Source organism: Antennarius striatus, chromosome 18 (genome assembly GCF_040054535.1).
Source record: "Antennarius striatus isolate MH-2024 chromosome 18, ASM4005453v1, whole genome shotgun sequence".
NCBI lineage: Eukaryota > Metazoa > Chordata > Actinopteri > Lophiiformes > Antennariidae > Antennarius > Antennarius striatus.
Genome location: NC_090793.1, coordinates 19,927,916 through 19,945,950, shown reverse-complemented (window position 1 = coordinate 19,945,950; position 18,035 = coordinate 19,927,916). Strand labels below are relative to the sequence as shown.

Below are 18,035 nucleotides of genomic sequence, written 5' to 3'. Positions count from 1 at the left end.
CTCGCAGGCCACATAAAAAGACGTGGTGGGTCACATTTGGCCCCCGGGCCTTGAGTTTGCCTCACAGGCAACAACATTCCTAGAATTAAATCCAAGACAATCTGGAGAAATGTTGTGTTTTTATTCGACAGTACAATAAATGAATGCATACAGTTTGTTTGTCGTCAGACGTGGTAACATGAGGACGAGTCCAACAATGGAAGAGGTTTCCTGGTATTTACACACATGAGCAGATGGCTAACAGGGGCTAACGCTTCAAACATGCAGGTTCTCTCTTTGTGCTCAGAATCCGACAAACGGCATCCAACATCATCCTTCATCCCACATCCACCTTCTGCTCCGTCATTCACATCGTCTCCACGACTCCCAGCCGTCTTACTTCTGCGTGAGGATGGCGCTCGCGACGCGTTATTCCTCCTCTTTTTTTTTTTTTATTTGGTTAGCAGTTTACATGTGAGCTGGCTTACATTTAAAAAGTACAAAAATATATATTACCTCTGTAGTTATTCAAGGAAAGTATTTGCACACGTAGTAGCATCATTATCGTTATGTGTTAACTTCATGGTGACTTTGTTGTACCTCACACAAGTAACAAGGTCATTTCTACATGAGATTCAAGTAAACAACATCAGGTCAGACAAACAGAAGAGTCGATAATGTGAGGAGTTCATGCATAATGCAGGAAAACCAGTACAAAGGGAGTAACCACAGTTCCTCTGTGACGTGTGCGGCTGTAGTCTTCCTCAGTTTGGGTCCGGCCCGCCGCTCTGGGATCGCTTTCCTGAGTCCGACTGGGTGTCATTTGGTAAAGCTGGGACAGTTCCTCCACCCCTGGACTCCCCTCCCCCCCAGACCACTGGAACGGGACGATCACAAACAGGAAAGGGGGTTTTCAACCTGGATGTCGCCATCATCGAGCGGAAACGATGGCTCAGACGTTTCAGATGGCTTCGATCGACGCTACCAAATAGAAACCTGGGAAGGAGGAGCAGGAGGCGGGGTCCGAAGGCGGGGGGGTGGGGGGGTGGACCGGTTCTGTCACGGAGCAGCGAGTTGTGTTTTTTTTCCCCATGTAACATCAGTACAATGTCCTCCGACACACACCGCTCTGTCGACATCGACGCTTTCCACCAGCATACAGTACATAACGTGATCACAAGTTGCATAGAGTAACAGGACAACGCTCAGAGGAACGCCCCCCCACCCTCAGTGACTCTCGCCTTTATCAGCCGACTGATGACGGACGCCCCCCGCCCCTCGACATCCGACAGAATAATACTGAAAGACAAACAAATACTGCAGAGATCGCCGCGGCAAGCACACGCAAGACCTGGAATAGTACAAATAAGACTGTGGAGTAGTGGGATTACAACGTCTAGTACTTTGGCTCAGTAAAAAATACTCAAAAAAAAAAAAAAAAGGAATATGTGCACTGAACGCGTTTTAAACTACGATATGGAGGCAACCGGCAGCTGCGGGGGAGTTAAACGCTAACCAACGCGTCTGCTAAGTCCTGTTGTTACGCGTTGGATGGATGTGACGTTGTGCAAACCGCTCGGTTTCCACTTCGACACCTTTAATCCACGGTTGAAAATAAAACCCCCAAAAATGATGCGGTTACAGTTTTCCTCGTTTTGACGATAACATTCGTGTCGTACGCTGATGACTGCGAGGTGTTGTACGTAATCCATCCGTACTTTGCTCACACGAAGAAGGAAACTCCGTAAAGTTCATAGTGCAGGAAGAAGTTCCAAAAAAACACCTGTGGAAACAGGAGGGTTTAGGCGTTTTGTCGAGGAAGCGGCCTTCAGGGGGCGCCGTATTGAGGGGCGCTCCGGCGGGTCGCGTCCGCCAGGCCTTCGTCGATTCGCTGGGGGGGAAACGCTCCATTCCGCTTCTCGTTTTCGATCCTTTGGTTCTCGGCGGTTTCTATTCTCAGTTCATGGCGTGCTGACGGATGGTGTGGAAGATCCAGTCCATCTTGGTGGTCCAGCCGCCGTGGTGGGCGTCGTTCATCTGCTTCATGAAGTAGTCCAGCGCCTCCTGCTCCGTCTTGTCCAGCGCCAGCGTCTTCCTGATGTAGGCGATGTCGTCAAACGACTGCAGCTCAGGCATCCCGGAGCCCAGCATCATGGAGAACAGGTTGATGAAGAGGTTGGCGTGCTGCCGGATGGCGAGGTACGCCTTGTAGCACATCTCCTGGAACCTGAGGGCGGAGCGGCAGATGTTACATCCCACTCTCCTCCGACCAATCAGAATCAATCCGGAACAAACGTACGAACAAACGTACGAACGAACGTTCGAACGAATGAATGTGCGTACGTACGTACGTTCCTTCGTACATTCGTACGTACGTATGAACGAACGTTCGAACCAATGTACAAACAAAAGCACCTTTCGAACTCCCTCGTTTTTGTGCACTCCTGCGTTCCTTTGCTGATGACGATCAGGAAGTCTTGCGTGAGCACGAAGGGAACGCGTTCCCTCTTGTAGCCAAACTTCTTCTTCTTGTGATCGAGGAAATGACCGAAGTCTATGTGGAACAGCTGCGAAAAAACAAAAAAACAAAACACCATCATGAGTTCAGAGAGCAGACGCAGATGATCGTTAAAAACACCCGATCGGGCGTGGCCGCTACCTGTCCGTCGTCTTTCACCATGATGTTGCTGTTGTGTCGGTCGCCGATGCCCAGGATGAAGGTGGCGACGCAGTAGCCAGCACAGGAGCGTGTGAACAGATCGATGGCCTGGTCGTACCTTAAAAGAAAAGAAACAGAAAACTCTTTCCTGTCAGATTTTAGACAAGAATTCAAAGAAAAAAGGAAGTCGATTTTCTAAAAATTCGTGGGGCAGAAAAGCCGTTGTGTCGCTCACATCTCCCCCTTGTTTTTATCCTTGAGCCACTGATGCAGCGTGTGGCTGTTGAACTGCAGCGCCCCCTTCAGGCCTCCTTTGCACTGGATCTGCATGATGGTGTGGGAGTTCCTCACCACCTCGATCAGACCCACACAGTCGCCGATGGACAGGCAGCCGTACGGCAGCATCCTGAGGGGAGGGGGACGGAGGGCAATCAGAGAGAGAGAAGCGACGATTCGGACGGCGCTCTCGTTAAACCGATTCATCTGCATTCAGGTGACGGCGACATGAAAGCGAGCGGCGCCGGATGACGCCGCACCTGCATCCGTGCCGCGGAGCCTACCTGAGATCAAGGCCTTGGTTCTGCCAGATGTTCTCCATTATCCTAATGATCTGCAGCGTCAGCATGTCCTGCCTCAGATCTGCGGAAGCAGAGAGAGACGAGGAGGAGGATGACGGCGTGCTGATTATCGGCCGCCCGGCTGCTCTTTGATCAGCGCCCGCGATGCATTATGGAACGCAGCTGTCGGAAGCGGTTTGCGCGCAGATGTTTCCGCCGCTCGACGCGGATGCAGCCGCGACGAGGCGACTTGTTCTTTATGAAACGCGTCTAAACGTGCAGGTAGAACCGATGCACATAAAGAGAAGGAGGATAACAAACACACACACACACATACACACACACACACACACTCACCGTCTCCATTTTTGAAAATGATCTCGTTGTTCTGAAAGAGCAGCTCTGACATCATATCTGGGTTTTCCCAGTTCAGCCACAGAGGTCGCTTGGCTGAAGACATCATCCGGCATTCCTCCAGGCTGCAGGAAGACACGGATACGATTAAAGACGGGGAAATAAAATCTATAGGAAGACAAGTCCTCAGTTAACGTGTATTTACTCGTGTTTCCATGTCGGAAACGATTGTTTCACCTCCACCGAGTCACGTCGAGTGGATTTACTGTAAAATGAAGCGTCTTCTTCGTTCGCTTGAACAGGAGCCGTTATGGTTAGTGTCGTTTTAGATTCTGAGCCTTGAAAACATGAAGCTCAACACGAAGGGCGGTGACGTACCGGAGCGTCCCCAGCTGGTGAGCTGGGTTCAGGGGGGAGGTGAAGCTCTGCAGGGCGTCCATGTAGTCGGGTCGTCTCATCTGCTCCACCAGAAACTTCATCTGAACCTTAAAAGAGACGAATAAATGTGTGAATTTATTTCAAATGAAGTCGTCCCAGCCTGGAAAATATTACGGTACCTTCTGCACTGTAAGGCGCGCTGTCAGTTTTTGTTATGCTAATTGCTGTTGTTTAAACCAGCAGACTGATGGACGCTGGTTATTTCAAGAACCGATTTTAAAATCTTATTTGTAACTAATTCTAAAGCTTTTATTCTAAGAAACCATCTGCATTCATCTACGCCTCTCGTCTCACTCGGTATTCCGGACGACTCGTCCCCAGTCTGGATGAAACATCCTCAAAAAGCTCCCCGTCCTCTCTCTCTGCGGCGCATTTATAGGATTGAGTGGATCAGAATTAGCAGCCGCCATCTGTCAGATTACCTTCTGCGCCTCGTCTTTTTTCTCCTGTTTTAGGAGATCGGTGAGATTAATGAGCTTCTCCATGGCCTCCACCTGTCGGCTCAGGTGCTTCAGGTACATGCCACACGCCCGGCAGTACGACTCAAGCAGCAGCCCGAACCGCTGGCTCACCGTCTTGTTGTGCATCTCCGACCTGCAGACGGCGTAGGACAAAGAAGACGTTTATTACTTTTTCCCCAAAACGATCCCCAAAAAAAACCTCGAGTGACATCATCCGTTTCCTTCGGTGGCATTCAAAGAACAGTTTAACCTTTTCCAGTCCCAGAAAAACAGCCCCGTATTCCTGAAAGAAGACCTTTTCCAATCAACTCACTTCAAATGCCAGAAGAAGAAATGTCCTATCCTCTGATTGGTTAATGCCTTTTTCAGCAGGAAGCGTGCGAGTGGGTTATCGAGGTACTGCTCGTACTTCAGAACCTGGGCGCACAAAATAGTATTTGCCTCAGAAACAGGAGGTTTATGTTAAAACACTGGAATATTCCATTAAATTGAATATGAAGCGAAACGAGGATGAGACCCACTTGAACCAGCTGGATGAGGTACTGGGAGAGCTTGTCGTCTGTCAGGTATTTCTCAAGGCACTTCACGGCAAACTCTCTGATCATCGGATCGGGGAAGTTACAATCCAGCAGCTCCATGGCTTGTTCTGGTTTGATAGCGGGCCAGTCCTTCAGAAGGCAGTACATCTGAAACAGGAGAACACACACACACACACATTACAGATGCATCACTGTAATCATTAAGGTCAGGGCCGTGCATGCTTCCCCTTGAGAAGTCCTTCAAAATAAAAGCTTTAGGGGCACCGGAGACCTGAGCTTTACCTGGGAAATCTCATCTCTTGAGTTCCATTTCACAGCCAAGAGGATCTTGGGAAGGATCTCCGGCATATTGAGGCAGTCTTGTCTGAAACAGTTGAGGAAGATAAATTACTTTTTTCTGTTAAAAAAAAAACCTCTTGTAAAAAGGTATTGGAGCGCACACACACACACACACACACACACACACACACACACACACGCGCGGGTTACCTGTGCCTCCAGAGGAAGTCTTTTTCCTGCTCAGTGATTTCAGACAGCGGGTCTCGGGTACACACCTGGCGAAGCTGCTCGTTGTCGGTGTCCGTCAGCGGGTTGTCGCGTGCCAGTCTGTTGCTCTGAGAGGAGAAGACGGTTTAAAAACTACAGCGACACGCGGTTGAAAACGAGACTCAAACTCTGGTGACGTTACCAGGCCCGTGTGGCAGTAGTTGAAGCCCAGCTCTCTGGATATGTTCCAGTTAGCGTGGTCCTCTATGATGGTCATGTCGGGGTACTTGACCGGGCAGCTGAAGTGGTCGAACTCCAGCTCCAGACAGGGAGTCTCCTGCAATGTGGGAGGTGAGAGTTCATTGAAGGTGCGTACTGTAATCACAGGAAGGTGTCGACGAGTCATTACTGGAGCGGGATAAGAGGATCAGAGGTTTAGCTCCGGATCTGAAGCGCTAGCAGCTCCGTTACGGCCGCCTGCTGAGGCTCATGGGTAATAAAATCCACTAACGCGACTCCCTTCGCGCTGCTCACCTTGTTGGGGTTGGAGCCCGTCACGCCGATGGGGTTGAGCAGGTCTTCCAGGCCGTGAGGGACGGGCCACAGGTTGAGCGCCATCTTCCCGGACACCAGCGTGTGCGTGTAGTCGAACAGGTTGATGTTGCCCCAGGCCAGGGGGCAATGCTCCTACAGACGGAAGGAAACCGCCCCCCGGGGGGCGAGGAAACACGTTTAACCTCGACTCAACTAAACAGGAATTTAAAAGTATTTAAATGTATACTTCATGTTTTCAGATATCTGAAATAAAAAATAAAATAATTTTAAAATAAGTTAAAAATAAAATAACTTTATTTTAGTTATTGCCGAAATAAAAATAAAATAACTTTAAAATTAAACTTAATTAAAATTAAATTATATAATTAAAATTAAACTTTAATTTACATTAAAGTTAAACTTTAATTTAATTAAAGTTAATAATAAAATAATGTTATCTCAGTTATTGCTGAATTATAATAAAATGTTAAAATTTAGTAAAGTGCTAAACAGTCAATCAGAGTGTTTTAGCACATTCAGTATCGACTCATGTGAACTTAATGAAACCTGATTGGACCTGAGCGTGATGGAAAAGGAGCGACGGCAAATTGAATTCTTCATCGCAAGAATGTAGAAACACCGGTCGCCCACGTCCGACAGAAACGACGCTGGAGGAATGTTTGCCGACGTATTTATGACGCGCTGTTTTTTTTTCCTTCCCATCAAACGACCTCAACGAAAGTCAAACGAGGCAAAAACATCTCCAGCGATGCGGTGTTTCCACGTGTCGCTAACACGCTAACCTCCTTGGCTCCCTTCCGTCCTTTCACGGAGCAGATGGAGAGGCAGAGCCGGGCGGCGCGGGGAATGTCTGGAATGTACATGTCGTAGTTCAGCCACTCGTTCCACCTGGAATCCACAGGGAAACAACCGCGTGAATAATCGCCTCGCCGTCCCGTCAATCGATCTATTCCACTTCCTGTGCTACCTCGGGTTCGAGCAAGGCACTCGCTGGGTGTTGACGTTGTCACACAACTGCTCCCCACCGTGGTAAATCCCCGTCCGGACGTAGATCTAGAGCCGTCACACAAATAACACATTTATGTTATAATAAATCTACTTTAATAAATCAGGTGTGGCCGTGATCCACGCCGGCTGAACCTTATCGATGTCTCTGATGTTGACATTGACGTAGGTGGCGCACAGGATCCGGATCCTCAGCCTTCCGTTGATCGTCCACAGAGACTTGGTGGCCGTTTCTCCGTTCATGTAGGGCGTCGCCGTGGAAATCCGCCGCGCGTACGACGGCATGCTGAAGTTGTCCATCGGCAGCTGGGTGTACAAACTGTCCTTCGCCATCAGCATCAAGTTGGGCATCCGTCCCAGCATGATGCAGCTGCGTATGTACTATAAGGGACAGACGGTCACACGCTTTAGATTCATCAACCTGTAAGGGACTGGATTTTAATATTTAAACCCAGCAATAAGTGAAACGTTCATTGTTTGAGGCTAAAATGAAATGGGATTACCTTGTACTGACTCAGGGGGTATTTCTCCAGTAAGTACTCGTCGCAGCCGCACACCTTCAGGATGTACTTCCCCTGGTACTCCTGCACACACATCTTCAGCTGCTCCTGGGACAGCAGCATGCTGCGCGTCTTCTTCCGGATGGCTTCGGCGATCACCTGCTCCGGCACGTAGTCGTGGTTGATCTTCAGCGTGTACTTCTGCTTGTCGTTGCTAGGCGACACGATAACCCATATGACCACAATGATTTGACCTGGGGGGGGTAAAAAAACCAAAACATGAGCGTGTTCGAAACACAGAGAATGTGGATAGAATTAAAATAGTGATAGATTTCCGTCTTACCTTTATCTAGTTTGTTGTAGATGTGTCTGGGAAGCTCGGAAACAGACTCCACGTTGGGAGGATAGACGTACAAAGCCCTGCTGTGGGGTCCGTTACTGTCTCTGAGGTCCACAGCCTCTTTGCAAACATTTAAAATATTCCTTCTGAAGTCCTGCACCTCCGGATCTTTCACCAAATCAAACTCACATATGGGCATTCCGATAGCAAAACCTGAAATGGAGAGGAAAACGAGTGACAATTTGTGGTGTGACCTTTATACTTTCAGTGAAATCTAACGTTAGCTCAGGTGGAACTTTTAACACACTATATGACCAGTTAAATCCAATAGGATATTCTACAACAGTTTTTGGTAATAATCTCAGCCCCATACCGATCTCTCTGTTCAGAATCTTCTCTTCCCTGTTGCCCACCGGCTCGATAACTTTAAGGAAGGCCTGGAAGAGCCTGAGATCGCACAACCTCCTGGTCTCATCGTAGAACTCCTCTCGCTCGGCTTCCTGGGTGACGCTGACAAAGATGTAGGAGCTCTCCTCCTGCAGCAGGTGGTACAGCGGGTACTTCCTGGCCTCCTTGAAGAGCTCGTGTTTGACGGTGATCAGCGTGGCTTCCCGGAGGCACTCCAGCGTCAGGATCATGCCGTTCGGCAGCAGGCAGTCCACCAGGATGTTGGGGGGCATCAAGTGCATCCCCCATAGCTCTCCTGACGACGGCCGGGGGGGCATGGCGGTGCCGGCAAATCTGCTCTTTTCAGAGCCTGGTAATTATCAGATGATATCTACCAACTGAGAAACAAGATTATGTAAGAAACATTGAAGGAGGAGCAGTTATTAAAAATGCTTGTGGAAAACTTTTACCTCTGGATTTAATGATTTTTTTATTTATTTTATATACGAGTGCAAAAGTTAAACAGAAAACACATTTCTGTGTGTCAAACTTTATGGTGATTTACAACAAATACCAGACGATCATCAGCTACCAGAGGAATAACTCATCAACACTAATTATTGCTTTAGTGTTTCTGAACTTGTAAACACATGACAGCCTCATTTAGCTGCTTCACTCCTGTGACGTGTTGATTTAAAACAAAGTGGTTTTAATGTGGCGTCACAAACGTTTTTTAAAAAGGCTAACATTTTATATAAAAACTGTTTTAATTCATGTTACTCATTCCAGCTCCACTATGACAGCAGCGAGCTGATAAAAGTCGATTAAAATGCTCCAGAAACATGTAAACAAACTTGTTAGCTAGCGTTAGCTGCGTTAGCTGCGTTAGCAGCGCTGCAGCTGTTCGGCTAGCGCCGCTTAGCGTCACGTTAGCTTGTAGCCGCTCTTGAATTTCACCTCCGTTCGTTCTGCAGCTGCTCGGTGGCTTCAGGTTAACGCTGTGTTGTCGTTAGCACGCTAGCTAACCGCGCTAGCCCACTAGCTAACCGCGCTAGCCCACTAGCTAGCCCGGTAGCTCACCAAGCTAACTAGACTCCCCGTGCAGATCAATGTCACTGCGATAGCAAAGCCTCGCTTGATGCTAGCTAACGTTAGCTTGACATAGCATCAGTGAAAGGGGTGAGTCCGTTTTCCCTGGGGATTTCTGGGGGGACGTTTCCGTTAACAGAAACAAAACAAACAAAGCAACATGTAAAAAACAACAACAACAATAACAAATGTATCGCTACCTGTGTCAGATTTAGCGGTTAGCCGCGTAGCTAGTCAGCTAGCACAGTCATTAGCAGCGGCTAGGCGGCTAACCCCAGTCCGGTCTGGAAGTAGCGAACAGCGGCGCTAGCTCCGACTAATCCATCCGGGCGAGGAGACGTGATGGCCGGGGCAGACCATCAGCTGCGAAGAGGAGACGCCCCGATCGTCCGGTGATGCTGTCGGTGTTTGCCGGTGCGATAAGTCCACCAGTCTGGGTGATGTTTACATCGTGCTGTCCCGAAAAGCAGCTGTCCGGTCGGGTAGCAGGCTAGCGGCACGGCGCGCTGCTAAGGGGCTGCTAGCAGGCTCCTCATCACGGACCGCCCTCCCGCTCGGAGATGGTGGACGGAGCGGAGCGGCTTGTCACCGGATGACCGGGAGACGTTTCAACGGGAAAGCATCTCCACCGCGTTCTGAGATCGGGTCAAAGGTTGTTTTTAAAAGTTTAAATCACACACAACCTGGAGCCGGAGAAGTTTTATTGCTTAGACTTTGGACTTTGTTTGCGCTGCTTGTCACTTAATTCCCATTAACATCAGTGTAAACCACATGTGTAAAACTCAAGGCCCGGGGGCCAAACGTGGCCCGCCACATCATTTTATGTGGCCCGCCAGAGTGTCTAAAAATAAGTAGGTCAAAAGTGTGCTTTGACCAAAACTACATTTCACACAATGCAGTAATTCAGTCCATTTTAACTTTGACAAAAACGTTGTGAACAAAGTTAATGTCCTAACTTGTGTCTGATGTTATTTTTCTTTATTGATTGATAGTTTGATCCTTGATTGATGGAGTTCTGTGGGTTTAATAACCTGACAAATTAAAAGGATTTTGTTAGAACAGAGAAACAAAAATGTTTTTTCTGTCTAACTGTAATGTTTGGAACTAGAATAAGTAATAAATTCAGAGTTATTTAACATTAAGGAGTAGTTAATTTTATTTTACGTTACATTGATTTACATCTATTAGTTACATCTGCCCCTTTGAGGACAGTTGTTATGCTAATGTGGCCCTCAGTGAAAATGAGTTTGACACCCCTGGTGTAAACAGATTGAGAGTGACAAGTGTGCAGGTGCACAGCTGAAGATGTCATTAATTCATTAGTTCATGATGAAAATGAACAAAATGTTCCTTTCATTTCATTTTTTCAACAGTAGATTGATGAAGATGTCCAAATATTTCAATCTGACAGCAACATGGAATTTTTTTTTCTTAACTTTTCAGATTGCTGCCTCCCTCGTGTTCTTATATTTGACAACAACGAGGAGAAAAAACACCATTAATTCTGATCTGAGGGTTCCAGACCGGCAGTGATCAGATCCATGTCTGATCTGGGACCAGAGAGTCCCCATTCAAGACTGAGCAGATAAATTCCATGTGTTTATAGAAAGAAAAACACCCCCATCTGAGTCACAGATGTTTAAAAAGCACACGTTTGCCTGCAGCGTGAGCGTGGGTTTTCATAAGTGGCCGTAGATCAGATACATATCCAATGAGTGGCCTTGTGACGTGACTGAGAAATGCCAGCTTTAGATTTGTGTGACCTTTCCGATCAACGTCTGTCGTCATCACCAGAACATCATCGCTAGACAGGAGCGACGACAACAACACAGATTGTCATCTGTTCATGATTTCTGTTTGGCATACTGCACAGGAAAACAGCATGCATGCATCTATTACCAGTGCACGCCTCCAGAATGTCTTGTCAATATGTTTTTAGAGGTTGTTGTTATTTAGAAAAGAACCCATAAGTCTGCAATCTGAATCGGATTTTACGTAAAGCTGTGTGTGGCAAACCTCGGTGTATTTTAAGGATGCAGTACAAATCCTTCTGTTTTCTGAAAAGAATGTGTGAAATAATAAGTTTATTGTGTTTTGGTGAATTGTTTTCTCAGTGCTTCAGTGTCTTTCTTTTCTTGACTCATGAAAGACACGTCGTTATGAGCGATAGACATTTCATTATCATCATAATCATCATCATCTGGTAGCTGAATGTCACATTATATAAGAGCGCTTTGTAATCACACAATCAGAAAATATAGAAAAGTTTGAAAAAGATCCAGAAATGAGCCCCAAACAGAAGAAATATGTGGACAGGCAGCAGATTTAAAGGGATCAGTGTCATCATATATATCACATGTGATATATTACTGTATATTATATAACATGTCATTAAACATGTACCCATGAATCATTTTACTTTCTAACTGACATGTAGAATCCAGTTGATGTCATTTTAACGGCTTGTTCTGGTCACGTCTTCCATCAGGGGCCCCCTCGACCTTCCCGCCTGAAGAGGAGAGTTTTTTCGGGGGTCGCTTCGGTCTGTGAGCGACACACTCCTGCCGCCGCCAGGCTTCACCTCTTGATCTTCCCTATCTCCTCGCACAGCCTGGAGAGGTACTGCGTGAGCTTGACCATCACGATGATGAGGGCCCCTCCCGTGAGCATGCAGGAGGGCCACAGCAGCGACTGGAAGACGACGGCGTGGTCGTAGAGGCGGGTCAGGAGGACGGTCTCCTGCTGCTCGCTGGGGTCGTAGTAGCAGGGCACCTGCGTGTTGGCCTTCAGCCGCTCAGAGATGTTCATGATCATCACATGCATGGACACGCTGTCCTTCTGGCACCGGGGCACGTAGAAGCACTGCAAGGAGAGCCCCAGATGTAACTAATAAATGTAACTAAATGTAACTCAGTGTAATGTAACTAAATGTAACTACTCCTTAATGTAACTAATAAATGTAACTAAATGTAACTCAGTGTAATGTAACTAAATGTAACTACTCCTTAATGTAACTAATAAATGTAACTAAATGTAACTCAGTGTAATGTAACTAAATGTAACTACTCCTTAATGTAACTAATAAATGTAACTAAATGTAACTCAGTGTAATGTAACTAAATGTAACTACTCCTTACTGTAACTAATAAATGTAACTAAATGTAACTCAGTGTAATGTAACTAAATGTAACTACTCCTTAATGTAACTAATAAATGTAACTAAATGTAACTCAGTGTAATGTAACTAAATGTAACTACTCCTTAATGTAACTAATAAATGTAACTCAGTGTACTGTAACTAAATGTAACTACTCCTTAATGTAACTAATAAATGTAACTAAATGTAACTCAGTGTAATGTAACTAAATGTAACTACTCCTTAATGTTAAATAACTGAATTTCTGACTGATTCTAGTTCCAAACATTGCAGTTAGACAGAAAAAACATGTTTGTTTGTTTCTCTGTTCTAACATAAATCCTTTTCATTTGTCAGGTTATTAAACCCACAGAACTCTATCAATCAAGGATCAAACTATCAATCAATAAAGAAAAATAACATCAGACACAGGTTAGGACGTTAACTTTGTTCACAACGGTTTTGTCAAAGCTAAAATGGGCTGAATTACTGCATTATGGGAAATGTAGTTTTTGCTCAAAGCACACTTTTGATCTATTTTCGACACTCTGACCTTTTTATGCTCTCACGGGCCACATTAAATGATGTGGAGGGCCACATTTGGCCCCTGGGCAGCGTCTGACAACCTTTGTCCACATGTGAAACGGTTCAGAGATCTACTCACTTCGGAGCTGGTGTCTTGGGTCTCTTCGTTGTGAGATAACCGGCTGACCCTGCCTGTGTTGTTGACGCTCACATAGACCTGCAGACAGGGGTATTTGGAGACTCTCCAGCAGTCTGAGCCACAGTTATAGGAACAGTTCATGTCTGCTGTGATGGTGGAGTTGAGAACAACACACAGACCCTCCTCTGTCCACACGCTGCAGACATTTAAATAATCATCCAATATGCATGCAAAAAAAACCCCAAACATTATCTCACAAAGCAGTCACCTCTTGTTTCAGATGGGGGATGGGAAGCCTGTACCTGTCTGCATAGGAGCGTAATATCGTGATCCCCAACACAAAGTACATCATGACTGAAGACAGGATCATTCCCAGTCCCAGGAGGATGGCCCGATCCTCCCCGGGCTTCAGCGCCGTCACCGTTTTCTTCTTGTCTATCAGGTCCACCTCACGGAACTTCTGGTAGAACGACCTTGACGGCGCGTAATGACAAGTTGTGGTTATATTTATTTTAAGCCAACGATGCAAACATTACGACACAAGTCCATTTCGAAGGCCAGATCGGTAAAAATAAACAGTTACCTCCTTTCATTCCCTCCTCCTGAGGTGGATGAATTTCTGGCCCCCGCCACAAAAAACATCTTCCCCGATGATCCTCGTCCTCCGCTGCTCGCCGAGCTGGAACGGAAGGAGTGCTGGAAAGACCTGTGAATTATAGCCGGGTTTATGTTTGGTCCTGAAACATAGCTCTCTTTTTGTCAGACTTAAATCTACTTTTACAGCCAGGCTCATAAACATAACAGAAATCCCAAGTTACAGATTACAGGGCAATTTTTTAAAGACCACAAATCACGCTGTACCTTTGATGCATATTTGCCGTCAAGCTCTCTCTACTTTTGTAAAAAATGTCCAGTTTTGTAGGAGTTACTACCCCATCTACGCTCTCAATAACCCTGCAAACATCAGTTGCCCCGTCATCAGAGTATTATGTGGCGCCGGTGCACAAAAGCTCCCCTGATAGAGTGGACTCCACCAGGTAAACATCTCATTTCAAACACAAAGTAACGCCACAAAAGGGCAAACAAGACGACAGATCGCCTCGGCTGAAAGGTGTTATCGCTCGTTCAGAACCTACCTGCCGTCTCCTGAACGCTTCTGCTGTCAACACAAAGTCATTGGCTCCTCTCCTGGCACCACAGCAAACACCTTTTCACTTCCTGCCCGGAACACACAGCCTCCAGCGCGACCAGCTGCTCTGGGTACGACAACAACAGCAGCGTTCACATCATTACATCCCGAGAAGCGTCGTCGTGTTGTTCTTGTCAGTGTTCGTCCGTCCATTCCTTAGTTTGCCCGCCAAATATCTTCACAAACGTTGCAGATAGAAAGATGAAACAAAAAGCACATTACTCAAGCAGCACAGGGGATGAAAATGAGATGATGACCTTGACCTTGAGAAAACAAGGTCAAGGTCAAATTTCAACTTTTGTGCACTCAAGAACCGGATAAGATAGACAGACGAAACAAAAGGCGTTATATTCAGGGAGGCAAGGGGATGGAAATTAGGTCACAACCTTGACCTTGACAAACTAGACCAAGGTCACTTTTTTACTTTTAGACCTTTTTAGGCACACATCTCTGAACCCTGATGAGATGTAATCACAAAACAAAACGCAACATTTTCAGGAAGCCAGCGGCACAAACGTGTGGTGATGACCTTCACCTATCTCCACATACTCGATAGTACAATATAGAATTCCTTGCTGCGACCATTATGAAAGTAGGTCAGGGTAAAGCTTTGTATTCAGGGGTGTCCCAGGATGTTTCAGTCTCTGACTGCCTTGTTAATCAAACTGGTTCTGGATTCTAGGGGTAGGTGTTCCTGGTCAATGAGGGTCTCTGATTGCCCTGCTTTGTCCATCTAGACTGAAATTAAACAAGAATATCATGAAACAGGTCTCAGGGTACATCGTGGGATCTTCTGTAGCTACTATCTGGTCTGGCCTAGTGTTCATTTTCCGGGGAAAACAACCTCGCCAGAATAGCTTGAAAACCAGCCAAGAAGTTCCTTTCAGATGAGTAACTTCCTCATCGTCTCACGTTCCCAGCTGCTCCGGGGAGTCGTGGCTCGGAGGGAAACCTAGTGCGACAGGAGGAAGCTGAACGCAGGGTGTTTCATGATGAAACATTCCACTAGATTTTCATGCTCACCCACCTCCACAAAGCGCCACGCTCGGATGGATTTTATGTCTCTTACCACAGTTCTTCTCCGTCAAAAGCACGCCAACCATTGCCTCTGGAGTGCTTCAAGTTCCACACATAACTGTATTGATTTCAGCTAAACACGGACGCACACGCCGTCAGAAAGACCGCCTTGATCCTCAGCCGACTTTAAAGCCAAGCTCCGGCTTTTAAAAGGCGTTAGGAGTGGCGGGGCCACATGTTTGGTGTGAGACGGACCGGTGACGGCGGTGACTTCCCACCTAATCGCTTCTCGACAGAGATGCTATCCGTAATGATATAAGGGGCACGTGGGGGTCACGGCGTTGGGTCTGCAGGGCCTTCCAGGGTATCTTCACATGAAGGGAACAAATTCAGTACATTTAAAACAAATATTTATGGCTCATAATTCATATTTTCTGCCTTTGTAAAACAATAAAATTGCCTTGATGTTCAGAATTTGCCAGAGTGATATTTTTATCCATTCAAGGAAATAAAATAGCACATGTTGAGGGCATGCTGAAGTGACTGAATCAGACATAATTATTTAGAGTTCTGAGATTTAAAAAATGTAAGTTTATATCTAAGTTATTTTAGAATTCCCTCCTTGAAAATTAGATTTTTCAATCTGTTTGTTTAGACTCTGCTGTTCCCGTCTGAATGAAGCTGATATCCTGATGGACCTCGCTCCACATTCATGATGGGTGTGTCCTTTTCATTTCCTCCAGCTGCCTCTCACCCACCTTCACAGATAAAAATATGACCGGACCATTGATGAATCAAAATGGCAAATGATAAACCCCCTAACCAGCGAGCAGTTAGACGGACGCATGGAGTCTGAAGCGATTCCTGACATTCAGCTGCAGTTTCCAATCAACAGCAGCGCTTCAGAATGATGCTTTACCTGCAGGAAGTCAAATAAATGGATGCAAACGGGCTTAAGAGAGACAGGAAATGACCAATAAAAGAAATAAAATGACCACACACACACACACACACACACACACACACACACACACACACACAAAATCATTACAAAGAGACGCAGAACGATTGTAAAGACACACGCAGACGGTTTTGTACTAACTAGGTTTTGAATTATTATTTAACGTAAACCTTATATTTGTATTTATATTTGTGTTATTGTTTAATTATTATTTACGTTTATTGTTTATGTTTACACTCTTTACGTTCACACTGTATGTTTTACACCTACCCTGCTTTATGTGCTTTTAATTGCCCCTTAGGGACTAATAAAGTTTTTTGAATTTAAATAACTGAGAGGAGACACAAATGGTGACTGAAAAGACTAAAAAATGTGATTCTTTGTGTCTTTTTGTCGTGTTGCTTCTATAGAGGAGATTTTGTGAGTCTCATAATAATCTTTCATGGCCATTAATAACTGTTATTGATCTCATATTGGATGTTCACTATAGAAGGGAAATGAAGGTTTGTGTAACTTATGAAGTTTGTGTCTTAGAAAGCTTTGGTGTGCAGGTTTTACTTTTTTGTAAAAATGTAATTCAATGCTTTTAATCCACACCCTGGTCTCCTTTAAGAAGACTCTTCCAGATTATTATTCTTTTGCCTTGTCCTTGAAGTGACTCCTGCTTCCTGTCCTGTGTGGAGTCCTGTGGTGTTGATGCCTTTAATGGCCACATGCTCCGCCGCCAGCCGTCCCGCTGATGTACAGCAGAGCAATAAACACTCACCTGAGCGACACACAACTGGGCAACTGGACATCGTGTTCCCACCGATGATGGACGCTATGTCTAAAGCCCCAGGCCGTATGATCGTACCCAATGTCACAACCCAATCATCTGTGCCTGGAAGATGTTTGCTGATCAAACAGAGAGCTGGAATCATGTCATCATGTTCCAGTAGAGATTCACTGAAGCAGATACATTTCCAAAGCGATCTGAATCTGAAAACCAGATTTTAAAAATAAACTTCTCCAAACTGGGCCCTTCAGAATCAGATCAGACTGTTTCTCTGTTGTTTCTGCACATCCAAACTACGATAGGCCACATATTTAGTGTGGGACTTGTCTTACCAGCAGCGGTAATGTCTATAATCTGTTGAATCTTACCTCTGGTGGTGTTGTAATGATAATCCAGACTTTGGTTTACAACTGTCAGCGGCGGCTCTCTCCGATGTGTTCTGGGCTCACATGGAAAGCAGCTGGCTATCTCTTATTTAAACTCTTACCCCAAGTGAACAAGATGCCTGCCATACCTGTGTGAGTAATATGAGTTCCCTGCACAATGCAGTCATGAGTGGGTCCAGCACAATGTGGCCTGTCTCCACTGCACCTCTAAATAACTGGGACTATGTTTGTTTCAGGCTGTTGCTCTTCTGCACAGGAATTCAGGAGCAGACCCCTGGGAGTCCAGCAGGAGTAGTTACCACATCCTGCCACTAGGTGTCTCTGCAACCTAAGAAACTGGATGGAAATCAATCCGATTGGGGGGGTAGGGGGGCGGGGGGTCCCCACCACACCAGGAACCAATCACATTTCACAGAGGATTTTTATTGGTGGGAGGATTTCATTTCTGCAAAGCCAGGAGTTAACGTATGAAAGTATGCGAAATATGTCATTTTCAATAATCAAACAAGATTATTTAGAATAATAAATCATTTTTAAACATGTCGGACCCTGTGCTAT

The 18,035-nt window shown here is 45.9% G+C and overlaps 2 protein-coding genes across 6 annotated transcripts; both read right to left on the bottom strand.

Moving 5' to 3' along the window:
* Positions 1 to 95: 95 nt before the first annotated feature.
* On the bottom strand, positions 96 to 9,927 carry LOC137611966 (phosphatidylinositol 4,5-bisphosphate 3-kinase catalytic subunit alpha isoform). The gene is made up of 21 exons (XM_068340211.1): positions 9,550 to 9,927; positions 8,247 to 8,658; positions 7,877 to 8,086; positions 7,537 to 7,787; positions 7,169 to 7,414; positions 6,996 to 7,081; positions 6,811 to 6,916; positions 6,008 to 6,160; positions 5,676 to 5,810; positions 5,477 to 5,601; positions 5,270 to 5,351; positions 4,970 to 5,134; positions 4,762 to 4,865; positions 4,410 to 4,581; positions 3,928 to 4,034; positions 3,553 to 3,674; positions 3,199 to 3,277; positions 2,874 to 3,044; positions 2,639 to 2,756; positions 2,395 to 2,546; positions 96 to 2,206 (listed from the first exon to the last, which is right to left on the bottom strand). Exons 2-21 carry the CDS (start codon positions 8,596 to 8,598, stop codon positions 1,936 to 1,938), a joined length of 3,207 nt encoding a protein of 1,068 aa, XP_068196312.1. The 5' UTR covers positions 8,599 to 8,658; positions 9,550 to 9,927; the 3' UTR covers positions 96 to 1,935.
* A 1,498-nt stretch (positions 9,928 to 11,425) lies between these two features.
* On the bottom strand, positions 11,426 to 17,719 carry LOC137611968 (calcium-activated potassium channel subunit beta-2-like). 5 transcript variants are annotated; one of them, XM_068340216.1, is made up of 6 exons: positions 17,606 to 17,719; positions 14,286 to 14,405; positions 13,733 to 13,855; positions 13,452 to 13,622; positions 13,150 to 13,345; positions 11,426 to 12,211 (listed from the first exon to the last, which is right to left on the bottom strand). In XM_068340216.1, the coding sequence occupies exons 3-6, from the start codon at positions 13,789 to 13,791 to the stop codon at positions 11,927 to 11,929; spliced, it is 711 nt and encodes a 236-aa protein (XP_068196317.1). In that variant the 5' UTR covers positions 13,792 to 13,855; positions 14,286 to 14,405; positions 17,606 to 17,719; the 3' UTR covers positions 11,426 to 11,926. The 5 variants fall into 5 exon arrangements, with proteins under 5 accessions (XP_068196317.1, XP_068196316.1, XP_068196315.1 ...); XM_068340215.1 differs by lacking the exon at positions 17,606 to 17,719 and adding an exon at positions 17,460 to 17,595; XM_068340214.1 differs by lacking the exon at positions 17,606 to 17,719 and adding an exon at positions 17,460 to 17,587 and having other exon boundaries at positions 14,286 to 14,514.
* Between the last annotated feature and the right edge of the window lie 316 nt (positions 17,720 to 18,035).

Coding starts and splice junctions, on each gene's coding strand:
- LOC137611968 (XM_068340216.1), bottom strand. CDS start 13,791: ATGTTTTTTGTGGCGGGGGCCAGAAATTCATCCACCTCAGGAGGAGGG. Junction 13,623..13,732: donor GGAGGAGGGAATGAAAGGAG/GTAACTGTTTAT, acceptor CGCGCCGTCAAG/GTCGTTCTACCAGAAGTTCC. Junction 12,212..13,149: donor CCCAAGACACCAGCTCCGAA/GTGAGTAGATCT, acceptor CTCTCCTTGCAG/TGCTTCTACGTGCCCCGGTG.
- LOC137611966 (XM_068340211.1), bottom strand. CDS start 8,598: ATGCCCCCCCGGCCGTCGTCAGGAGAGCTATGGGGGATGCACTTGATG. Junction 4,866..4,969: donor ACCTCATCCAGCTGGTTCAA/GTGGGTCTCATC, acceptor TTGTGCGCCCAG/GTTCTGAAGTACGAGCAGTA. Junction 4,035..4,409: donor AAAAAGACGAGGCGCAGAAG/GTAATCTGACAG, acceptor GTCTCTTTTAAG/GTTCAGATGAAGTTTCTGGT.